This window comes from Chaetodon trifascialis, chromosome 13, assembly GCF_039877785.1.
Source record: "Chaetodon trifascialis isolate fChaTrf1 chromosome 13, fChaTrf1.hap1, whole genome shotgun sequence".
NCBI classification, from domain to species: Eukaryota; Metazoa; Chordata; class Actinopteri; order Chaetodontiformes; family Chaetodontidae; genus Chaetodon; species Chaetodon trifascialis.
In genome coordinates, this window is record NC_092068.1 from 16817785 (window position 1) to 16839507 (window position 21723).

A 21723-nucleotide genomic window follows, 5' to 3' on the forward strand; every position below is an offset into this window, starting at 1 on the left:
TTATGGAAAAAAATGGTCATGTATTGCTCCATTTGCTAAATGTCAATTCACAGCAAACAGTGTGGTATAAACAGAGCATGCACACACACGCATTAGAGCTATTGCTGCATGTAGCCGGGCGGTTATCTGCGTCACCACATGTACAGTAACCTGAGAATGACAAATGAGTGTGAGAGTACAGTATGTCGGAGTAAAATTATATCCTTCTTTGTGCAAACCACCTGCCTCTGAGCCATCACAGGTAGGCAGGCTGTCCTGGAGTACATGTTGTTGCTTTAAAGAGACTGTGGGCAGTTTATAGACGAGCCAGGTTTGTTAAGCCTAATGGTCCTTGTATTGATTGGCTGGGGTATCCTTGCAAATCGCAGGGGTAGAATGAACAATGACATTCTCATTGAGGATCTCTGAATGCATTTCAGCTTGTAGTTTTATTGACCCTGCTGGAGCAGCCAGCGCAGGGTTTATTTACACATTTTGCTTCACTGCCTATTTTTTACAACGGCATGATGGATCTGTGAAGAAGGTGTTGAGGCAAGTATTGCACATCACTGCACAGCTGACTGGTTATAATAAACAGCTTTTAATAATGTTGAATACAGCATTAGTAACGTTGTGAACTGAAAACAATGAAGCTATATGCAAATAAGTTACTTTTACTCTATTAAATAAATGAGGCTACACTGAATAAATTAATCAGCACAGGACAGAACTGCTAATTAGCTGTGCTGACTTCACAGTCAGTAGGCAGAATGGCAGGCTTATCGCTTAGCTGCTGTCAACTCGGTGCAGCCACTGAGCCGTAAAGACACTGTAGCCATCACTAATCCAAGGCTGGATCAAACGACGCAGATTCTCACATCTGTGTTAAGAGTCTGATGAAAGGTGTCAAACTTCCGTGAGAGCCCCTGCTGCAGCTTGTGTGCACACTGAGAACATAATGAGAAAGAGCCACATGGAAAAACATGCTCATCCACACACATAATGCACATGCAAACATATAATGAATGGCTTTTTTTTACACAGCATCTCTGCATCCAGTGTAGCTTTTGTTCATATTACCTGATGCTTAAATGTCAAGTTAAACATTTGTGCCTACATTCATGGTCATGTTTACTCATTATCACCCTTTTCCTCAGACAATCTCCTCATTCATTCATTCATTCATTCATTCATTCATTCATTCATTCATTCCTCGCTGTTTGTTCGCGTTATTAGAGTAATGGTGGAACTTTGAACATTGCTGAATTGCTAAAGTACATGATACATCACTAATTGTTTGTGGCACAGCCATGTTTACCCTGTGTGGCCTATGAAAAATGTCCACTGTTTGCTTTCTTAATGGACTATGTTCTTTGGCTGCTAATATATAGGGAAGTACTGGAAAGATGCTTGGAAACCTCTGAGATACCATTACCATTAGCCCTAATGTTCTTTTAAAATGGAAAGAGCATCAGAGCCCACACACACAGACTGCAGTGCGCTGTTTAGACTGTTTACATGCTACAGCCCCATTGCCATCATATCCTGCCAAGGTCACTTGGCCTGTCCCCTTCCTGAAGGCACAGACTCATTAGAAATTAGCCTATTAGCAAAACAGGCACACTTCTGAAGCCGATGAGCTGGCGTTGAACATTTTACTCTCTATTCCCAACAATCTTACTGTTTATTTAGCTAGTTGTAGCTGCGTAGTCATGATATACAATCTCATATGATAATAATTTTTGGCAAAATAAGAAGTTCACACACAGCCTCTAATGGCAGATGGAAAGGGTGACCTCTATCACTAATTCTACAATTTCTCGGTAAGTCCAGTTTCCTTGCACACGTACAGTATGTCCAGACTGAGGACATGGAGCTCAACAGAGTCTGTGACAGTGACCTTAGTTACATGGTGATTATTTCCCGTTGTGCCTGAAAGGACAGGCTGTCTCATCAGACTCAAAAAGGCATGCAATGTTGAACACGGCATTGTCAAACGTCACAGCCCGACTGAAGCTGATAATTGCTCAGACATCAGATTGGAGGTGGCTGACTTCGCTGACGACTTAATGAGCATATGAAAGGAAATGGGAAAGTTGGCAGTGCTGTAGCTGAGGACCAGGTCCAGCTCAGGAGGCTTGATTAGAAAAATTAACATTGAGGTAATGTTTTCCACAGTATCCAATCAAAATCATCAGCAGCAAATGTGTTTGAGGTGTGTGACTCTGGCATGATGTGGGGCACTTGGCATGATACACTAGTAATAGCAATTAAACCACTGCAGTCATGACATCAGCATCGTTTCTGAACACACGCGCGGTGTGAAAGCTGCCTCAGAGATGAGAACTGCTCATCCAACAACTTGTTGTGAACTCTGAAGCACCCGCTCATATCATTCAGCTGATCACTGTTGTGCTTTTGACAAATCATCCCATTATGTGACACAGAGTGGTAGCTGCTAGCAAATGGGCTCTGCTCAAAATATAACTCAAACAATGTTGTACTTTCCCACCTAAAACTCAAGATCAAAACCCATTTTCCGTGCTGCCAATTTGATGATATTACAGTGACAACAATCAAATTACTGTAGTTTGCAGTATGGTGTGAACGTATTTCATTAGCATCAAAGCAGGAACCCAAAAATCTCTTGAAGGAAGAGAAAGGCATAAAATCATAGGATGAGGTTCATATGTCCCAGTAATTGGAGAATCACAGATTTAATAAAAATTTCTGAAATGAGCAGAAAAGCAAACAGCACAGTCTGTAGATCCTCACGTTACAATACAGATGTTGATATTATCTGACAGGTCGTGAAAGATGCTGTTTCCTTCAAAGTCAGAGTGAGTTTGCTAATTAATCAAATCAGACTGAATAGCAAGTGCATTCATTAGGCAGCACGGAATACTCACCTCGAAATGAGTAATACACAGAGAGAAATAATTATTGTGATTATGCATAATCTATGCCCACACAGTTGTTTTCTTTTCCAATTAAACAAAATTTATGTTTGGAATATGCTTTGAATAACAAAGCAGGTGGTGCCATTCCTCATGCTGCACCTTGACTGCTGTTTGCAAGGAAAGCTGTGCGAGAACTGCACTGCTACAGGCTGCAGTGGCAGATTGCTTTTCAAGAAACCATTAATAATATAGGACATTTTTCCCTATGTTGGTGCTAAGCCTTGGCATAGAGATAGGCAGAGAGAAGATATGTATTTCATTTTTGGAGAAGAAAACAATTCCAAGGTTTATCTTTCCAGTTATTGAATAAAACATAACACTGCTGGTGAAATTACATCATGATGAGTCGTATGTTTATTCACTGCTTTTCATAACACACATTTTAATTGTAAATGTAGATTATTTGTCTGATTTCACATAATCTGATCTCACTTAAAATGAGGTGTGATCAATATTTTTACATTAAGGGTGCTTTCAGGCAGTGAATGGCTGCTGCTGCCTGGCAACATTCATCTTCTGTATGTTGAATCTGCACCGTGTCCTCACCAGAAAAATGATTGCGTAAGTCATATGTGCACATGTGTTATTAGGACCAATATTTACATTTATTGTTGGGCTGCAACATCTAATAATTAGAGGGTAAGCAAAGGAAGAACTCAGGGTACGCAACATTAAGAACAAGTCTGCATATGGAGGAAGGTGGGGTGGATGGATGGGTCAAACAAACACAGGACTTTCACTCAGGAGGCTGCTGTTTGTATCCTGCATGAGATCAAAAGTCAACATTGACCTTTTTTTAACTTATGAAATGTACTTAAGTTACGTAAAGTATGTAACAGTAATGTTTTAACCCAAACCATGAAAACTGCAACTATTTCCCAACTTTAACAGTGTGACGATGAAGGTGTGTACAGCACAGACTGTGCCATCTATGATCTCATTACATAGCTAAGATCAGCATGTTGTAGCTTAAATGGGGGAAATGATTGGCAATATGGCACAATTACCACAGAAAGTTTTGCTAACTAGTTGAGCCATCAGAAACTCTGAATACAAGGAGTTAGCTGCATAGGAGCATAGCTGCAGTCGTCCTTCCTCTCCTTGCCACCGTATTTAAATGGAAAATAAATGCCAGTGTGATGACCCCAACACTAGACGACTCGCAAATCCAAGTCAAACAATTCCAAAATTTAATTGACTTGATGGAACGCAGAGCAGAAAATCAGCCAGGCAAAAAACATCACTCAAACATTAACAAAAAACAAGAGGAATGCAAGAGGGCAGAAACTGCAGTGTGCATGAAGAGAAGACAATCTGGCAACCAGGAAGTGGATCACCAGGGCTATATATACAGAGGAGCTGATTGGATGATTGAACACAGGTGGCAATCAGAATCAGAATTCCTTTACTGATCCCCAAGGAGAAATTGTTTAAAGAGGGGAACTGGTGGGAGACTGAACAATGACCGGAAGTAAACAAACAGAAATGCAGGAGAAACACTTCTACAAAATAAAACAGGAAATGCAGTCAACAAGAGACCATGCGCAATGTTGCAGGAAGATGACAGCAAGATGATGGCAACCGCTCACTGTATGTACTGCTGCCTAGCAGCACTGTTTTCATGACTACCACATGAAAGTCAAGCATATTGTTTACGCAACTTCCCATCTCGTAACCATGAGCTCGTGGGCCCATTTGAAGGCAGCATAAGAACCTAACAATGGATCACATGACACATTAAAGTGGTCACTGGTAGTGACAAACCAACAGAGTTATCAATTGTTGTTCCCGTTAGCATCTTTTAGTTCACTGTTTTGATTTCTCTGCATGCAACTTATATGCTTGGTTCACTCTTATCACTCTCATAGAGTTGTTTTCAGCTGGAGTAGATATCTGTTTTCAGTAAAAAAAAAAAAAAAATGCTCCAACAACCCAGTGTACACTACCTGCTCAGTAGCTGGCAACAAGGCATTGAAAGTTTAGTGAGGTTAGTCACTAGCTAGTGGAGCATTTAGCAACTAAAGAGCCAGGAATTACAGGAAATGAATGTGGGTTTCTTATGAGTTTATTCAAGACAAAGTTTGGATGTTTTTCACAGTGCCAGACTGCTGTAGCATTAAGCATGTTGGTGTTGGCAAAACATTGGATTACTTATTTAAAGTGAATACGTATAATGAGTTTGGTAACCCCCTAATCATATAGTTTGCAGCTGGATGTTGGATATGATGTGAAAGTTGCTCACTGTGAGAATGAAACTTACCTGTTCACTTTATGAAAGACAACATGATAGACTCTCTGAAGTATTGCAGTTTGCCTTTACAGTTAATATTATGCTTGAGGTAGTTCAAGGCGAAGCAGAAGCACATGCAGGAATATCAGTTGTGTCCGTATTAGCTAGCAGAAATCAAAACACCACCATGTAGGACTGGACATTATAAATGAAAGCTGTGTATTGCAACATGAATTACGTGTTTCCCACATAGCAGTCTTTCCTGAGACTGCCTCAGTTCTGCAGGGGCAGTGTAAACAGCACTTACATGGCAACAGGACAATTTTATGAGTGAAGGGAAAGCAAATGTTAAATGATATACAGATTTGCTGAAGGAGAAAGAGAGTGGGCAGAGTGACATTAGAGCTGGTGATGAGCGAAGAGGAAGGAGAGTGATGAGTTCAATTTAATCTTCTACTGTGCTGAGTTGTGTGCTCCATGACAAATTGAGCCAGTGTTTCCACCTGAGTTAGCCTTGCTGCCTGTCACACCTCACAGCACATCAAGCCCAGCATAACCTGGTGTTGTCCTTCTGCTCGCTTGTATCTGCCTCTCCAGCTAGCCTGATGGGAGTAATAGATCTGTACAATGCAGTGTTACATCCCAATCTAGCTGTAGCATAGCTGCAATTAAATCCTACTTCCAGTGACTTACTCTGGCAACTTCATAGATAGATTACTCTACAGCATCAGAACCAGGAGACTTTACATCTCCTGTGCACATAGACCAAAGCTTACATTTGCCATGTCTCATGTTGAGACCACAGCTGAAGTCACATTGAAGGATCTAAAGAGACACTGAGGTAATGATATGTCATCACCTGTCAGCCCTCTGTCATTATGAAGACCAGTGTCGTCTGTGGGTTTTGATATCCGTCTAACTGTGGCGGCTGACATCTTATCTCACAGAGCCAGATGCAGGCAGCACCTTCCTATGATATGGAGAGAGAGACAGACAAAGAGATAGAGTGAGAGAGCAAATGAAACCATTAGAAGCACGGCTCCTGACAATATCCGCACTGCAATCAATAGGGATATAGTACCCACAATCCCCCACTCACTCAGAGACATCCCGTCCCACAACACTGGCTGGCTCTGACGGAGCAGTGTAGGATAGAGCTGCCTCTGAAACGACAGCTTACCTACAGGGAGGGATAAGAACGTCCTTTGGCTTTTGTCTTCTTATCTCTGCCTCTCTCTGTGCTGCTCTTAAGTTTGGTGGTGTTGAGAGAGAGGGAAACTGTATTTTCTTGGCTCACTTGCAGGTCTTTACTTGAGGTTTCCAGAGTAAGTTTACACTAACTTGGTCTCTGAGCGAATGTTTGCATTTTAGCAAGTGTTGGCTAAATCAGCATCTAAGAGCAGAGGAATGGGATCTCTCTTTAATCATCAACTATTAATAAACTGAATGCATAAAAAACTGCATGCATTGTTGCAAATGCATCCTGTGTTTCTGGATTGATTTGATTTATTGAAAACACAACAGTGCAGGAGTGAGAGATCAATACTGTCTGTGAGAGCTAGTGGACGGTTCCAGCCTGATTGAGAGGTTGGTGGCAGAGGTCGCAGGAGCTTTGTCATGATTTTGTGATGCTTGTGTTTAGGTGTGTGTGTGTGTGTGTGTGCATGCTTGATTGTTTGCTGAATATCAGCTTGCAGCTGCTGGTCTCCTGCTCTTGCTGAAACTCATAGCAGAAACACTGACAGACAGCCTGCATCCCCTCCAGCCTCGGGTGAGTATGAAAAATTAAAGATCCATGTTGTTCAGCTCCTCCTCCAACTCTGCCGCAGATACACATCCATGCATTTTAAAAGCTCCATTAATGTTAGGTCATCTCTGCTATAGGGTTTTCTAATCATACAATATTAAAAAACACTGTAAAATACCCAATTTCCAACAATCCCCAGGGCATGAAATAAACAATCAACCATGATATTTTCAACACTAACTGCAGCCATGTGAACACATTATTACTATTATTATGGACTGTGCAGTTTCCAGTGAAATTAGCAAAGAACATAACAAAGCATTACAATGATTTTAATATTTAATGGAATTGTGCTATGCCTCTCAAAGGTTTTTAAAGGTATTAAAAAAAGATCCCTAAGCCATTAGGAAACACTTGACATTTGGGAGTCACCCTTCAGATACTTAGTAAAAATTTCAACATTCAAATCCCATTTTCTCTCTTTGTTTTAAATGCAAAATCAAATTATGTTTCTTTAGCAATTCTACTAACTTATTAGGTGTTTGCCAGGATGCTTTAACATTCCAGTGCGTAGGTTTCAGTAGCATCTAGCGTTGAGGTTGCAGATTGCAAGCGTCTGAATAACCCTCACCTCACCCTCCCCTGTGGTGGCCGCTAAAGGCGTTCTCTAGAACCAGCCTTTGGTTTGTCCACTCTGGGCTATTGTACAAACATGGTGGTGCAACGTGGCAGACTCCATGTAAGAGGACTCACTCCCTTTATGGATATAGAGAGCTCCTTCTAAGGTCACGAAATCACATCAATTCTTATTTTCAGGTGATTACACACTAATAAAAAAAAATGATTAGGAATATGATATACCATTGCTGTCAATGGATCCCTCTAAATCCTACACACTGTACCTTTAAATGAACTTCCTAAAACTCAGTGTACATGCATCTGCCCACTGCAGACTGCAAGACTGAAAGCTTCAGAAACAGCATATACGGTAAGTTGGACCTTGTGTTTTGGATTGAGGCCTCAAGCTCAGATCTTGAATTAACAGAGTCAACTGGTTAAAAAGCTGTGAAGTCATGGGTCCAGCTAATAAACCCACCAGCATTACCACACTAAACTGAGCTAATTTGTTTAAGCGGCATTACTTCTTGTTCTACTCTCAGGGGAGATATTATTATTGTAATTGTGATGAGACTCAAGGAGCTCAGTGTAAACGTTTTACTTCACACAGACCTCTTAAAGTCCTTAAGAAGCAATTTAACATTGGCTTGTTTGTTGTCGTTGCCTTTACTTGCTCATTAAAGGTATACATGTAACATTCCTGCATTAAACCATCTAAAAAAAAAGACGAGACGTTATATATGTTGTGCACTTTCATTATCCCAAATGTTTCCAACAATGTTCAAACCCACAGGAATTCACTGTACGTTTAATTTGGTTGCCTGTCAATGGCGTCATGTCCTCTTTACCTCCTCTAGTTTCTCTAAAACTTGCAGGGAAACACAGGAAACACCAGATAATATGTCAGAGTGAGGAAGGAAGTTGGCAAATGTGGCTGAGAGTACTGTGAATAAAACTTTGATGCATTACCTTGTCTGTGAACATTTCTGCCTGAGTTTCATCAGCAGTGGTGGTTGTTTCACAATAAAGACAACAACTCCCATGATCCCATGCTTCTTCACAATGTCATCAGACTCCATAGTGGCAGATATGACATAATTTCATTTTCATTAGACAATATGCTCTTAATATAGGTTGGTACCCTGACCATCAACATACCATATTTTCCGTCAGGAACAATTTGTACTGAATATCATTATGAACAGCTTGATTATATACTGCACAGCTGAATGACAGGACTTCCACCATTTCAAATTGAATCCATTTCCTCCCATAAAAATTACAGGCACACCTGCCGAGAGCTAAGGTGTCGCAGTCTTTGAGTATTACTTCACACAGTGGGAGACGGAGCAGCTTTAAAAGCATACAAACGCCCACTCCTCTCACAGCATAAATTGTTTGGTGATTTGTTAGAAAATCCCCTCACTGTCTAAAAGCAGAATGTGCTGGAGCTTTTCTGTGCAGGTTTTCCAGACATAAAGTATGTGATGAAGAGGAGACGGTACATATGAATCAGCAGTCAGAACAGGAGCGTGGATCAGTCACGAGGGCCCGACAGTGAAGAACGGTGTACTGATGGAGAAGCAAAGGATGCTGGCTTGCCCAAGCTGTATAAATAATCTCTGAGCTGCAGAATTGCAGGAGTGTGGGAGGAGGTCTGCAGGGAGCACAGAAACAGTGATTAGTAAAGCGGATCCACTTATAGAAAATCCACCTTCATTATTTTTTCCGGACTTCTATGATAACTGATCCACGTGTTATTGTGCTCCCTTGTTACCACACCTTTCAAGTCATTTTATGTAACAGGGAGCGTTGCACGTGACAGTGCGCCATTATGCTAATGGTTTGATATGTGTGTGCATATTTTATAAGGTTTTGCTTATTCTTTCCATTTTATCTTACTTTTCACTGGACAAGTGAGATATTTTATTGGTAAAACTGCGAAGCATGAAAACTAATGTCTCATCAATGAATTCATAATTTAAGCTAAACTTTAATGAAGCTGTCTTTTGAAATGTATGCAACACTGAAATTTGAAATACAGTGATGCAGAGATGAGCAGGACTATTTTTCGTCTTGTTTTTAGCTCTTATTCAAGAACATTTTTGCTTGATCCTTCAAGCTTGCAACTACTTTATTGAATTGTGGATTTCAGGGGTGGAAAGAATGAATTGCGACACATGACAACAGAATTTACTGCGAGGTTATTCCAAATCAGAAAAAATACCCACATGTTCTTGTGCAAGATCCCATGTAGAGTTCTGTTAATCGGAGAACCTGCTGATTTTTAAATGGGCCACTGAATGAAAGGGGCTCAGGGGGAATTTTATTTTAGTTGGGGCAATGAACTGTAAAGACTAGTAGCAACTGCCAGCTGTGCAGAAGAAAGCATATACGGTCCTTTTCTGTGTACCCTGTCTATATTAGGGAAATTAGCTGTATCACACTCACACAAAAACTGATTTCTCCCTCTTGCCTCTTACTTTCTCACATATGCGCATTACTGTTACATCAGTCCACAGCAGCCCTGTATCCCATTTGTGTAACGTAGAGCAGCAGGGAAGCAGGGGAGCTGCGATCTTTTAATGAGCAGCCTTTGTGAGAGAAGCCTTTTTTGCACGGCTCCTTCCAACAACCTGCTGTTCACATTCAAATGACCAATTACAGTCCAGTGGGACTGTTCTTACATTCCACTACACAAAGAGGGTCAGGCTGGTCACAGTACAGCTTACAGTCTGTCAAATGTTTAAAAAGAGACGATTAGGCTGAGCAGTGGATTGTAGGATGTTACTATACAAATCTACTTATAGGAATTCTACATAAATATAATAATTAATGGGGCATTCCTTCAATAACATCACCCTGTGCTATATATGGCACACCGGTGCTTAATATATGCACGTGTTTTTCATTGGGATGAGGCCAGTAGCTATCAGATAATCAATGAAATTCCCATCAACTCTGAGGACGATGGGAGGAATTCTCCAAGGTGCTGAAAAGTGTCCCCAAGCGCCCGAGCTCATCCGGGGGAGGAAACAACGGGACACACCCGCCGGAGCCCATTGGTACAACGTCACGCGCACAAAGTACCCGAGCGAGTAAGGTAAATGAATTACGGATGAGAGGAGGAGGAGGAGGAGGAGGAGGAGGAGAGATAGAAAGCTGAGGATGCAGGTTTGGCTCCACACAACACACAACCTCCCCAGTCCAACCACCCAGCACGAGCGGCCACACGGTGAAGCGGTGAAATCCAACTTCCAGCGGTCTCATCAGCTGACGACGAGGAGATGCGTCCGCAAGAGCTTTGATTCGACCCCTTTGCATCCCCCTCCTGCTCTTCTTTCTCTTCCTCCTCCTCTTCCTCCTCCTCCTCCTCCTCCTCCTCCCGTCTCTGGCGAGGAGCATCCCGCACACTGATTTTTTCACTCCGACGGGCAGGCAGACAGGCGGATTGACACGAACCAGACACGATGCGTGGATCTCCCCGACATGGGACAGCAGTGGGATTTATGGTGCTGCTGAACGCGCTGCTGCTTGCGACGCAGGCTGCAGAGGGAGTCTTAACGGACCATCTCCTGGTTCAGTTGCATGAGGACGCACAGGATGAGGCGCACCAACTTGCAACGCAACATGGGTTCCAGAGTGCCCGAAAGGTAGGGATGCTCGGCTAAATTTGTCGCGCATTGCTGCCTCCACAATCTGTTTTTTTCTTTGTTTCTCTCTTGAGGGAACGAAACTTTAATAAAGGCTTTATTATTGCAAGTAAGGTTATACAGATTAATTACCAAATATCTGACATATTTAACTGCCTTTGTACTAATTCTCACCATCAGAAATAGTCTAAGATATTTCAGTGGGAACAGAAGCAGCCCAGAAGAGGAAATACTAAGAGTCTTCCCAGTGTTTTCTTTTGGTTTGACTTCATTATACTTTTGCTTAATTTGATGACGTCATTCCTACTAAAACGCAGGCCCTGTTAATAGGTTGCCCATTGGCCAGTGGCCCCTGAGGATGGAAAGCTGCCCAGGCCAAATTCATTGACATTTGTATTTCCAGACACATCTAATTTCAGTGTCCTTTGAAGCATAAGACACTTTAAAAAAAAAAAAAAAAAAATTGGTGAAAGATTATTAAAAAAAAACATCAACAGGGGTTTCTCTTGCAACATGAAGCTGTGGTCTCAGCCTTGGGAATATGATGATGATCATTGTGTGTTTGCTCACTAAGGCTATTGGTTATTTACTTTCTGGTTTGTTAAAGGGAAGTACCATGACATTTATAGAAAAACACACACACACACACACACACACACACACACACACACACACACACACACACACACACACACACACACACGTTATTATTCACCTTGCACATTGTGACATGGCTGTCCCTGCAGACATGGCATTTTACTAACCTGAGACAATATCTCTCTGTAGATAGCTCAGCAAATGCAGCACACATCACGTTAAAAGGTGTAACAAACCATTTACGGCAGACCAGTGGAAATAATTCCCTGACAGTGTGTGTGCCTTGTCACATGTCAAAATAAATGTGTGGGTGAAATTGGCTGGAGCCTTAGCTAGTGAGGCGTAGCAGTGAACAGAGGGGAGTCTGCGCTGCTTTGAATGAGGATTTTCTTCTATTTTTAACCTCCAAAATAAAAAATAAATAAAAGAAAATCTCACACTGGTTCTATCTGTAACTCATCATAATGTGATATGTGGTTGTGCACCAGTTCTGTGACTGCTAGTTCCCTTTCTTGTTGGCACTAGCTCATCCCCCCATCTTCTGCCTCCCTGCCTCCCAGGTTATGTAATCGGCCGCTATATTTGTCTTAATGGGATATGCACCATTAAACAATGTCTGTGTCATTTGAATTATCTCCTATTGTTGCTTAATTAACTAGACCGGGACACAGAACCAGGGCATACATACAAATGTGAGCACAAAGACAGATAAAAGAGAGAGAGATCTCCGATCGGCCAATATGTTTACTAAAGGAGCATTCAGTGCAAGTGCGGTGTTTGTGTTTGCTGTTTTGTAATTTGCATCACATATACAAGCTTTTATGTGTTTGTTTTAGCATTAAAGAGCGGCAGAAGACAAGAATAATCCTCATCCTTCCAGGAGAATTCCATTTCCACATTAGATCTGACAGGCACATCTGAAAGCATTTATTTTGAGGATTGACCTGCACCCTGGCTGTTACTAAAGCATAAGGGGGTCTTTAATCTGTGCATGGAGCCGGAGGGAAAGAGCTGGATGATGCATCTCATTTGCCTGCCCTTGTGATTTATTATGGTTGATTCCAGCACTGCTCTCCAGTGCCTTAAAATAGACCCTCTGTGAAAGCAAAGTAATCAGTGCCCTTGTACCCACCTGGAGGATGACCCGCTGTCCTTTTCCTCCATTTATGATCTATTGTATTTGCCATTCCCTCTTTTTTCTCATTGCTACTTCTACTTCTGCTCCTGATCCATTTTCCTATCTTGCTTCTTCTTCATTTTTTTTTTTTACCCAGCTTCCCTTTGGAGAGGGGCTCTTTCACTTGTATCCTCAAGACACTTCAAAGAGGCGGAGCAAACGCAGTGCACACAGCAGATGGAGGCTCCAAAAAGACCGCAGGGTAAGCATAAACACGGAGATGCACACGGAGAAAAGCGCACTGTGTGTTTCCTGTACGCATGTGCATAGAGTGGCATGGCTCCCCTTTCACTTTGCATGACAATGGTTATTTTGAGGCGAGTGTTCACGCAGTGCAAGATCAGGGCTTTAAGATTTCAGTCAAAAAGCTGGATGCACGTGGTTTGCAAAAGTCAGAATCTTGAAAACAACAAAGGTATAAAGCAAACAGCGCAACTAGGACAGACATCAAAAGACAGTAGATGAATGCAGAACTTATAAAAAGAAGACAACATCATGAGAAGACACATATGAGTCATTAGCATTATAGTATAACATTAAATATTCACAAAATGACAAAATATAACAGCAAAAAAGGAAACATTTTGTTCTTCTTTCATCCACAATAATGACATTCTGAGTGCAGATTCAGGAGCACTGATCCCCAGTCACTGTCTTATGATTTCCACATTCATTATAGCAGCCGTCAGGTCGAACAGTGGCGGATATATTGCCAGCAGTAATCAACAGGAAATCATTCCTCCAGGCCTCCACAATGATAATAAAGGACTGTTTTCATCCACCAGCTGAACAATTAAACTTACATTTTGGAAAAAAAATAAAATCTCTGAAACCAGGATAATCATAAGTCAATTTTATGCTATAAAGCTATAGTTGATATATGGAATAAAAGGACAGAAGCTGTTTGTTGCTGGTCATTGAGATAAATATGCTTAAAGCGAGGCAAGGTCTAGTACCTACAGATACACTGTAGACATACTGTGTTAGCTTCATAAGCTGCGTCGAAGGTCCTTGCTGCTTTCTGACTTTCTTTCTGTCTAATCTGTAGAAAAAAAGCAACTGTTTTTGCCATAAAGCAACTCCAACGTCTGTTAAATGCTGCTAAATCAATATCCAGCTCTAATTCACTAAAACTCTCTTTTATAGGCTTTACTCTCAGTGATAGTTGTGTTTTTTTTATGTGTTTCCTTGTTATTTTCCATCACGATTTATGTTTAAATGCCTTCTTGTGAAGTTTTTTGACAAGACACGTGGTAATGAAGTGGGTCTTGTTGTAGGTGTAGCAGTGGTACTTCATTGCATTGCAAATAAATGAATGAATTATTTTAAATTATAATAGCATGTCATGTTCTACTATGCTAATATGCTTTTCCATTGTCAACTTATATTTATATTTCAAGCGCAGTGACATTTGAGTTATAAGCTGTCATAATATGTTTGCTAATATATATTTTTGTGTGTGGATGGAGTGATAATGAGTGATGAACATTTTTAATGTACCTGCATACAATTTGTTACCCTCTCAGCACAATAGGGCTGCACCTCTGGGTTATTTTCATTAAAAACTAATCTGCTGATTATTTTCTCAATTAGCCACAAATAATTTGGACTACAAGGTCAGAAAATATTAACACAAATGTCCATCACAATTTCCCAGAGCTCAAGGTGATGCGCTCTAATTACTTTTCTCTTTCTGACCAACAGTCCAAAACCCGAAGATGTTCAGTTTATGTTAATTTAAAATTCTCACATTTGAGATGCTGGAAACAGCCAGCCAATTGACAAATTATTTCAGCTCGACTTCATAATCTGAAGCACAAAGAGCTGCTGTGTCTTCAAGCTCTTATCTAAATCAACCAGTTTGTCTGCGTGCTGAGCTCTGGCTGTTTAGCTCTGTCCACTGTTGGAGGCGGTGAAAGTGGAGGTCCTGCCTCAGACAATCAACTAACCTCTCTAATTGCGGTTGTGAGAGGTGCTAATGAAAATAAATGCGAGCCACTCCACCGAGCTAATGCAGCTAATGGAAGTGAGACAGCAAGGACATGGGCAGGTCTACGTTCCAGATGCCGGGTTTTAATCAGATGCTTGACATGCTCATATGCGACACTGCAGTTATTGATTTCTGTGCATCTCTGGAATGGATGGGGTCAGCTAGTCTGATTTAATGTTGCCTGTTTATCATTCTGAGGTGTCTTCCTCCCATCTTTCTCGGCAGCATGGTGAACATATCAAGTTTTATGGCTGCAGTTCAAAAAGAAATGAAGTAGTAGGGCAACAAAATATTATTTTGAAGGTTTAAGTTGTCTGTTAAATGATTTTATTCAAATTTAAATGAGTCACTGCACACTCATTTAACATAGTTAAACACATGTCTAATTGAGTAGCGGCACTGAATGTACTGTAGAGTGTGTTGGATGGATTTCTTGGAGTCCCAGGAGCCCCGTCCTTTGTTGGACTCTATTAGTGGAGCAGGTTGACCCACTTCTGACTCACCCGTTATCTTTTCCTTGTATTCCTTCTCTATGCTTCCTTACCCTGGTCTTCTCTTGTCCTTTTACATCTCACGTCTTACATTGATTTCAGATGAGATGTCTATTCGTCCACACATCCGTGTCTTCACCCTTTCAATCCGTCCCTTGTTTTTGTGTCCTGTGTTTGTTATGTAAGACAAATGCTTTCCAATTCAATTTAAGGTATCCTGGGAAGCGGCTGTGAAGTAAACAAATAAAAAATAGAAATCAGAATAAATTTTTGTGAATGCGCCGCATCCTTTGACCCTGAAAGGCACATGCCTGGGAAAGCCCAGAGGGAAATGAGGACAAGGAGAAAGGAGAGAGGCAGCGCAGCTCTTTGATTTGAAGTGAACTGAAGCGTTGTGAGCAGGCAGTGGGCAAAGGCAGAGAGTGATGGTGCTGCATGGGCACCGTTTGATGTGGTGAGTGGGCAGTATGACATGCTGTCTCAAGGGAAATACCAACTCTCCTGCCAAGTGATGGCATAAATTGATGATGGATTGGAGGGGGTGAAAGGGAAATTGTAGTGGTTTCCCTCTGAATGTGAATGAAATGATGTGACGTAGCATCGAGGCCAAATCAAAATCAAGAAAGAAACATTGGTAAAATGACCATTTTGAAATCCTCAAAGACAAAATATAAATATGCAAATATTGTGATTGATTTTTTTTCAGGACTGACTTGCCATTTAAAGGACTTACTGACGCATTGATTTACAGTGTGTGTGCCTCCTGATTGCGTAGAGTATGCCATAAAGGAAAGGTCTGGATGAATAGGCTTTGGCCATTTTAAAAGGCCATCTTAAGTGCTGCTCTGCGCTCTTATCTGTGGTGGTAAACACAATGGACAATGCCTGTTTCTGTCAGTCACACTACAGCGAATTTGCTAAGGGTAAACACAAGAGGAACATTTAGTGGGACCTATTTCCAAAAATGTAGCTTTGAAACTATCTATCTATCTATATATATATATATATATATATATATATATATATATATATATTATGAGCACCACTATAGGCACAATAAAAGAATAAAAAAATTCCAGTTTCCAGTATTTCCAGGACACCCAAACACACATGGAGAGACAAAAGGGCCCATAAATCTCTCAAATGCAATAATTGTCCTTGAGAGCTTGATGACAAAAATGATTGTTGGTAATACAATTCAAATTGAAAGCTTTACTTCAGGCTTGGTTTGGGTATTGCCAGACTATAACGGATTAAACGACCCGTCCTTCCTTTACCTCTCCTTAACCTCTTCAGTTTTTTCCGCATATGAAGGTGACGTTTTGATGAAACCTCACAGCAAAACCTTGCTGTTGTTCTCGCAACTGCGGACGGAGATGAAGGCAGTGAAAGACTGTTTGCTTTGTGGCTTCAAAAATGGAGCAGAAATGAAAATACAACATCATCATCAAAGACACACAATCATTTTAATGACAGCCACCAGCTAATCAAGCACCAGAATTTTGCTGAAGACATTAATCCCCATGTATGCTCTGTCCTATGTTATCTGCTTGATAAACGGCATTGTGGCAGCTTTCAGTGAACATTTGTTATCCAAAACACAGCTGCTCATCTTTGTCTTTGATGATTCAAAGAAATACATACATATTTGTGAGTGTAATTGCTGGGGCTTTTTGTTGAAAATGGACTGAGAGGAGAAGAAAAAAACTCTTGTGTGGCAGGTGAGTTTGGAAGCCTTGGCTCCAGCTGCAGCCCCTCTGATTAGGGAGAAAAAGAATAGCCCTTTTGATTTACATGATGTTCTGCCTTCATGCTACAGACGAGCACAGCTGGGTTTGCTGATTTCCTGTGCACAGAGCAGCACAAGCCTACATCTCAACCGGCTTAAGAAATCCTATTTTGCGCTGTTGTGCACCTGGGTCTCATTTTGCTCTTCGCTCAGTCCTTTTTCTTAGATATTTTGTGAGATCATTGCAGACTTTACACCTACCATAACCTGGTATTTTTTTGCTTTCTTTCACAGGTGAAGAACGTCTTTGAGCAGGAGGGTTTTAGTCGTCAGAAGCGAGGCTACAGAAATATAAATGATATTGAAGTCAACATGAGTGACCCTCTATTCACTAAACAGTGGTATCTGGTGAGTAATCAGCCAAGCAGCTGTCTGCATGCTGTCTGACCTTTAGAACCAACCCACATTCTTCCACCTTAATTACTCAGAGGCCAGGCATATTCCCCACTACTTTCTGAATCAACGTTGTTATTCATTCTGTAATTAGCCTGGCCAATACTGCCCGTGCCACCTCATCACCGCATTCATGCCGCCTAGTTTCCTCCCCTCTTGTTTACCCTAACTGGCAACCGTGACTTTTATACCGTGGCAAGCTTGCCTTCATTCATCTGCCGCGTCGGATGAATGTGCCGTATTGCTGACATTTTCCTTCCCCTTCTTCTCACCTTCACGCTCCCACCCTCAAGGAGCCTTCCCTACACATATACACACGCAAATCCGCCATGTCGGCTGGTTTTCTAATGCTGGCTCACCTGGGTGCCATGAGTCATGGATGTTCTCCATATTGTCTGAGTGTTTAGATAAACACAGGCCAGGCAGATGGGACCCCTGGGCTGGATCTTAATGTGGCTGAAGCTTGGCAACTGGGCTACACGGGCAAAGGAGTTACAATCGCAATCATGGACGATGGTGAGTGTAAAGTGCTGCTGTTTCTTACCCATTTGTGGTGTCTGAAAGCACTCAATTATACGTACATACATTCATCAGATTGATTTAATTAATGACTTTGTGTGTGTGTGTGTGTGTGTGTGTGTATGTTTAATAAACAATACGATTAGTGGGGATAAAAGATCACTTTCCAGAACAAGTATGGTGGCCAGTGACATGTTAATGTATAATTTATTAAAAATAATATGTGCTGGTTCAGATTTATTTATCTGAGGAGGCTCACTATATTCAAATTTTGAGACCAAGTTTTCTAAAGGCTACATGTCAATGTGCAGTGAAAACCATGTGTCTACAAAATGTCAAAACTTTCCAATTTCCAGGAATTTTCTCTCTTAAAGAAGCTTTTAATCCTTTCTGTATACTTCTGAAGTGAAAATCACCAAATGTCTATTTAACAAAAATGCTTTTTTATTACATGCTTTGTCAGCTTTTATTCTGAAGAATCAGTGTTACTGTATTGCTGCTAAAATGTCAAAGAGTTGGAACCAGATGTGACACAGATGTGAATGAAAGGCCTTTGGCTACTTCCTGTCTGGAAGACAGGACTGTAGGCAGCTTAAATGTGCACAGCAGCAACTAGTGACAGGAAAGTTATTGGCGGTGTTGTGTAGGAACGAGGTGTATAGATTGGTAACTGGTAAAAATCAACACATGCAATATTATAATATAGAAATAAATTGGATGGCAAGTTTGTCTTCTTAATGCCACTCGATACATCTATGATATACTCCAGTCTAACCTCACACAACCCGAAAATCTTCATTTTATAAGAATTCCTTTATTTGTCTCATTACACACAACATGCATAGTTGAGGAGGGAAACTGTACACGCCATGCAATTGTGAAATTGCATGGCTGCCAGTTGACCGGCGCCCGGGGACCCAACTCTCATTTGTCACCATTGGCCAGGTGGTGATCTTCTTGCATGTTTTTAGTGGGGGTATTTTTATGGAGGATACCCCAGGTGAACACGGGGAGAACATGCAAACTCCACACAGAAAGGCCCCTTATTTTTCCTCGAGCAGCAGACAAACAAGGTGGAGGACACGCCCCCTGCGCCCACATTCGAACCGGGGACCTTCTGGCTGTGAGGCGACAGTTTTACCACCATTTTTTGACATAACCAGAGAAAAATAGCAAATCATCACAACTGAGAAGCTGAATTAATCGACAAATTTGTTTCAGCACCAGGTCACATCTGTTGCTGTTTGTTTGTTTTTGTCAGAATTAAATTATTCATTGATAACACTGTGTCATTAAGAACAAAACTAAATGTGGTATAATAGCAAAAAGACACTTGAGGTCATGCTGTTTTCTGTAAAACACTCCCTCGCATGCTTAATTATCCAATGATTAATGTCAAAATCACTTTGCAGGTATCGACTATCTGCATCCAGACCTGGCATCAAATTATGTGAGTACCTCAGCTTATTGAATTTCATACTTTTTTTCATTTCTTTGAAGTGCTGCCATTAACTGAAGCAGGGGCTCAGGTGGTGGATTTCACAGTTTTTGTGTGGCACGCCATTGGCAGTGACAGGTGCTTTCCAAGTTGCCTTCATGGCTGCCGAGTCTCCTTGTTTTCCTGTAGGACGCAGAGACAGGCAGACGGCCAGCCAAGCTGTTTAATGTTAATGCACACTGCACTGTTGCAGGCACAATGGCAGGCCGATCTGTCACAAGCAGAGATAATGCCAGGGTAGTTGGCGCTGCATAATGTGATGCTCTATCTCCAGAATACTGATAAAACCTTAAAGGACAAGAGGGATTGCTAAATGGAACAAGAAAATGCAGAAGGCTTCGTTTGACTATTAAGTTTGCAGCTCTGTCAGCGTGACTGCGTTATGCCGTTGTCTTGAATCCAAGGTTGCACGAATGCGAACCTTCCAGAGAAACTGAGGTGTTGTGAAAGAGTGAGTCATGCTGCTTTGTCGGCCTCAAAACACCTACTTTTTACAGTTCTTTTATGGAGAAATCCCAGCAGGTCGCGTACTTATCTCACGTTTGCTAATATGTTGTTGCAACAAGATATTGAAGACTACACCCGTCTGGTTTGCTCTCTGTTTTGCCTTTCCGCCTCAGCTCATGCACACACTGTGATCCTTTTAAACGTGGCTTGCATGAGTGTTTTTTTTTTTCCTGTGTACGTGTGTATGTACACTTACCGCACTGTTTGCCTGCCTTTGCATGTTCCTTGCCTGTGAACGGCGATGAGCCTCGGCACAAAAATAACACTCAGCCTCAGCTGGGGTGATGCAGGAGCACACTCCAGTGGATTGATGGATCATGCAGTGCATAGATCTAAAGTGTGTGTGCGCACGCTTGGGAGAAGGACAATGCGTACGTAATCCTGTTTTCTAACCGTCGTAATGGTGTTTCGCAGAGCCGTAAAAAACTCATACTATCAGCTGAATAAAAAAATAGATAAAGAATGAAAATAAAATGTATTGTGCAGTTCATCTGTGTGTGTGTCTGCTTTGGACAACCAAATATTTATGCAAGGGTGTTTGGATTGTGTGGCTCTTGTTGTTCAATTTAGTGTGATGGTCATACTTTAACAGTTCATACGATACGTTTTGATATGCTGAATTAATGATGAGATCGTGTGTGTCCTGAGATGAGAAATTTCTTACGTGACAGCTCAATTTCATGGCATATTTATCTGCAAATGCCAATAGTACTTTAAATGATTTTCACACAAAGCGAATCCATTTATACATATCTGGTGTTGTACTGCTAGGGGATAAAACAACAGATACTGTTTTGTTTATCTCTTACCTTTAACAGTGTTTAACATCACTGATGCAAATAAAAAGGAGGAAAATTTGTTTGGACAGTTGTAATGTTGAGTTGCTGTGAGTGTACTGTTAATCTTTGCATCTCCACGCTTGAAAGAATCTGATCAATACATCAATATGTTTTCTGTTTGTCTACTAAAATACTTGGAGGATTTCTGAGTGATGGCAGCATCAATCAGTGGGTGACCATTTTGGTTTCTTTCTCAACGGAGTTGAGGTGTATTATTTTATGTGACTGTCCCTCAGTGCACCCTGGAGAAGGAATAAGAGCATCTATCTGGGAGTCTATAAACTTAGCTTGTAGACATTCTGAGAGATGTATATTGCTGGCTGCTCATCATGTGCTGTGATGTAAATGGTTTAAAATGAAATTATGACCGTGTGTTTGAGAAGAGATCTACAGATTGACAGAAGCTGTCTTTAATGGAAGTTGGCTTGGCCCCTTTGTTAGTGTTACAGTTTCTTTCATAGGACTTTTACTTTGAAACATCTTACAAAGGACTTTCAGGCAAAGGTCACATTACACAACAATCATATTCAGATTATTGATAGAGCTGAAGTATGGATTATTTTAACAGCACCAAATGGACCACTGCAACCAGCCACGATAACATGATAGAGGACACTAAGAGAGATGCATGAGGATGTTTTGTCTGTGCTTATATGCCTTTATTATCAGCATATAATTCAGTAACAAACCCAAACAAAATGATGCAAACAATAATATAAAAATACTCCATTTCCAA

The 21723-nt window shown here is 41.2% G+C and overlaps 1 protein-coding gene across 1 annotated transcript in view; it reads left to right on the forward strand.

Annotated features, from left to right (window-relative positions):
• Nucleotides 1–10677: 10677 nt before the first annotated feature.
• The window catches only part of pcsk2 (proprotein convertase subtilisin/kexin type 2), a 28812-nt gene continuing 17766 nt past the window's right edge, over nt 10678–21723 (forward strand). The window contains exons 1-5 of the mRNA XM_070976974.1: nt 10678–11187; nt 13059–13163; nt 17466–17579; nt 18032–18140; nt 19556–19593. Coding sequence (XP_070833075.1) covers nt 11005–11187; nt 13059–13163; nt 17466–17579; nt 18032–18140; nt 19556–19593 — 549 coding nt within the window. The 5' untranslated portion in view covers nt 10678–11004. The remainder of the gene's footprint in view (nt 11188–13058; nt 13164–17465; nt 17580–18031; nt 18141–19555; nt 19594–21723) is intronic.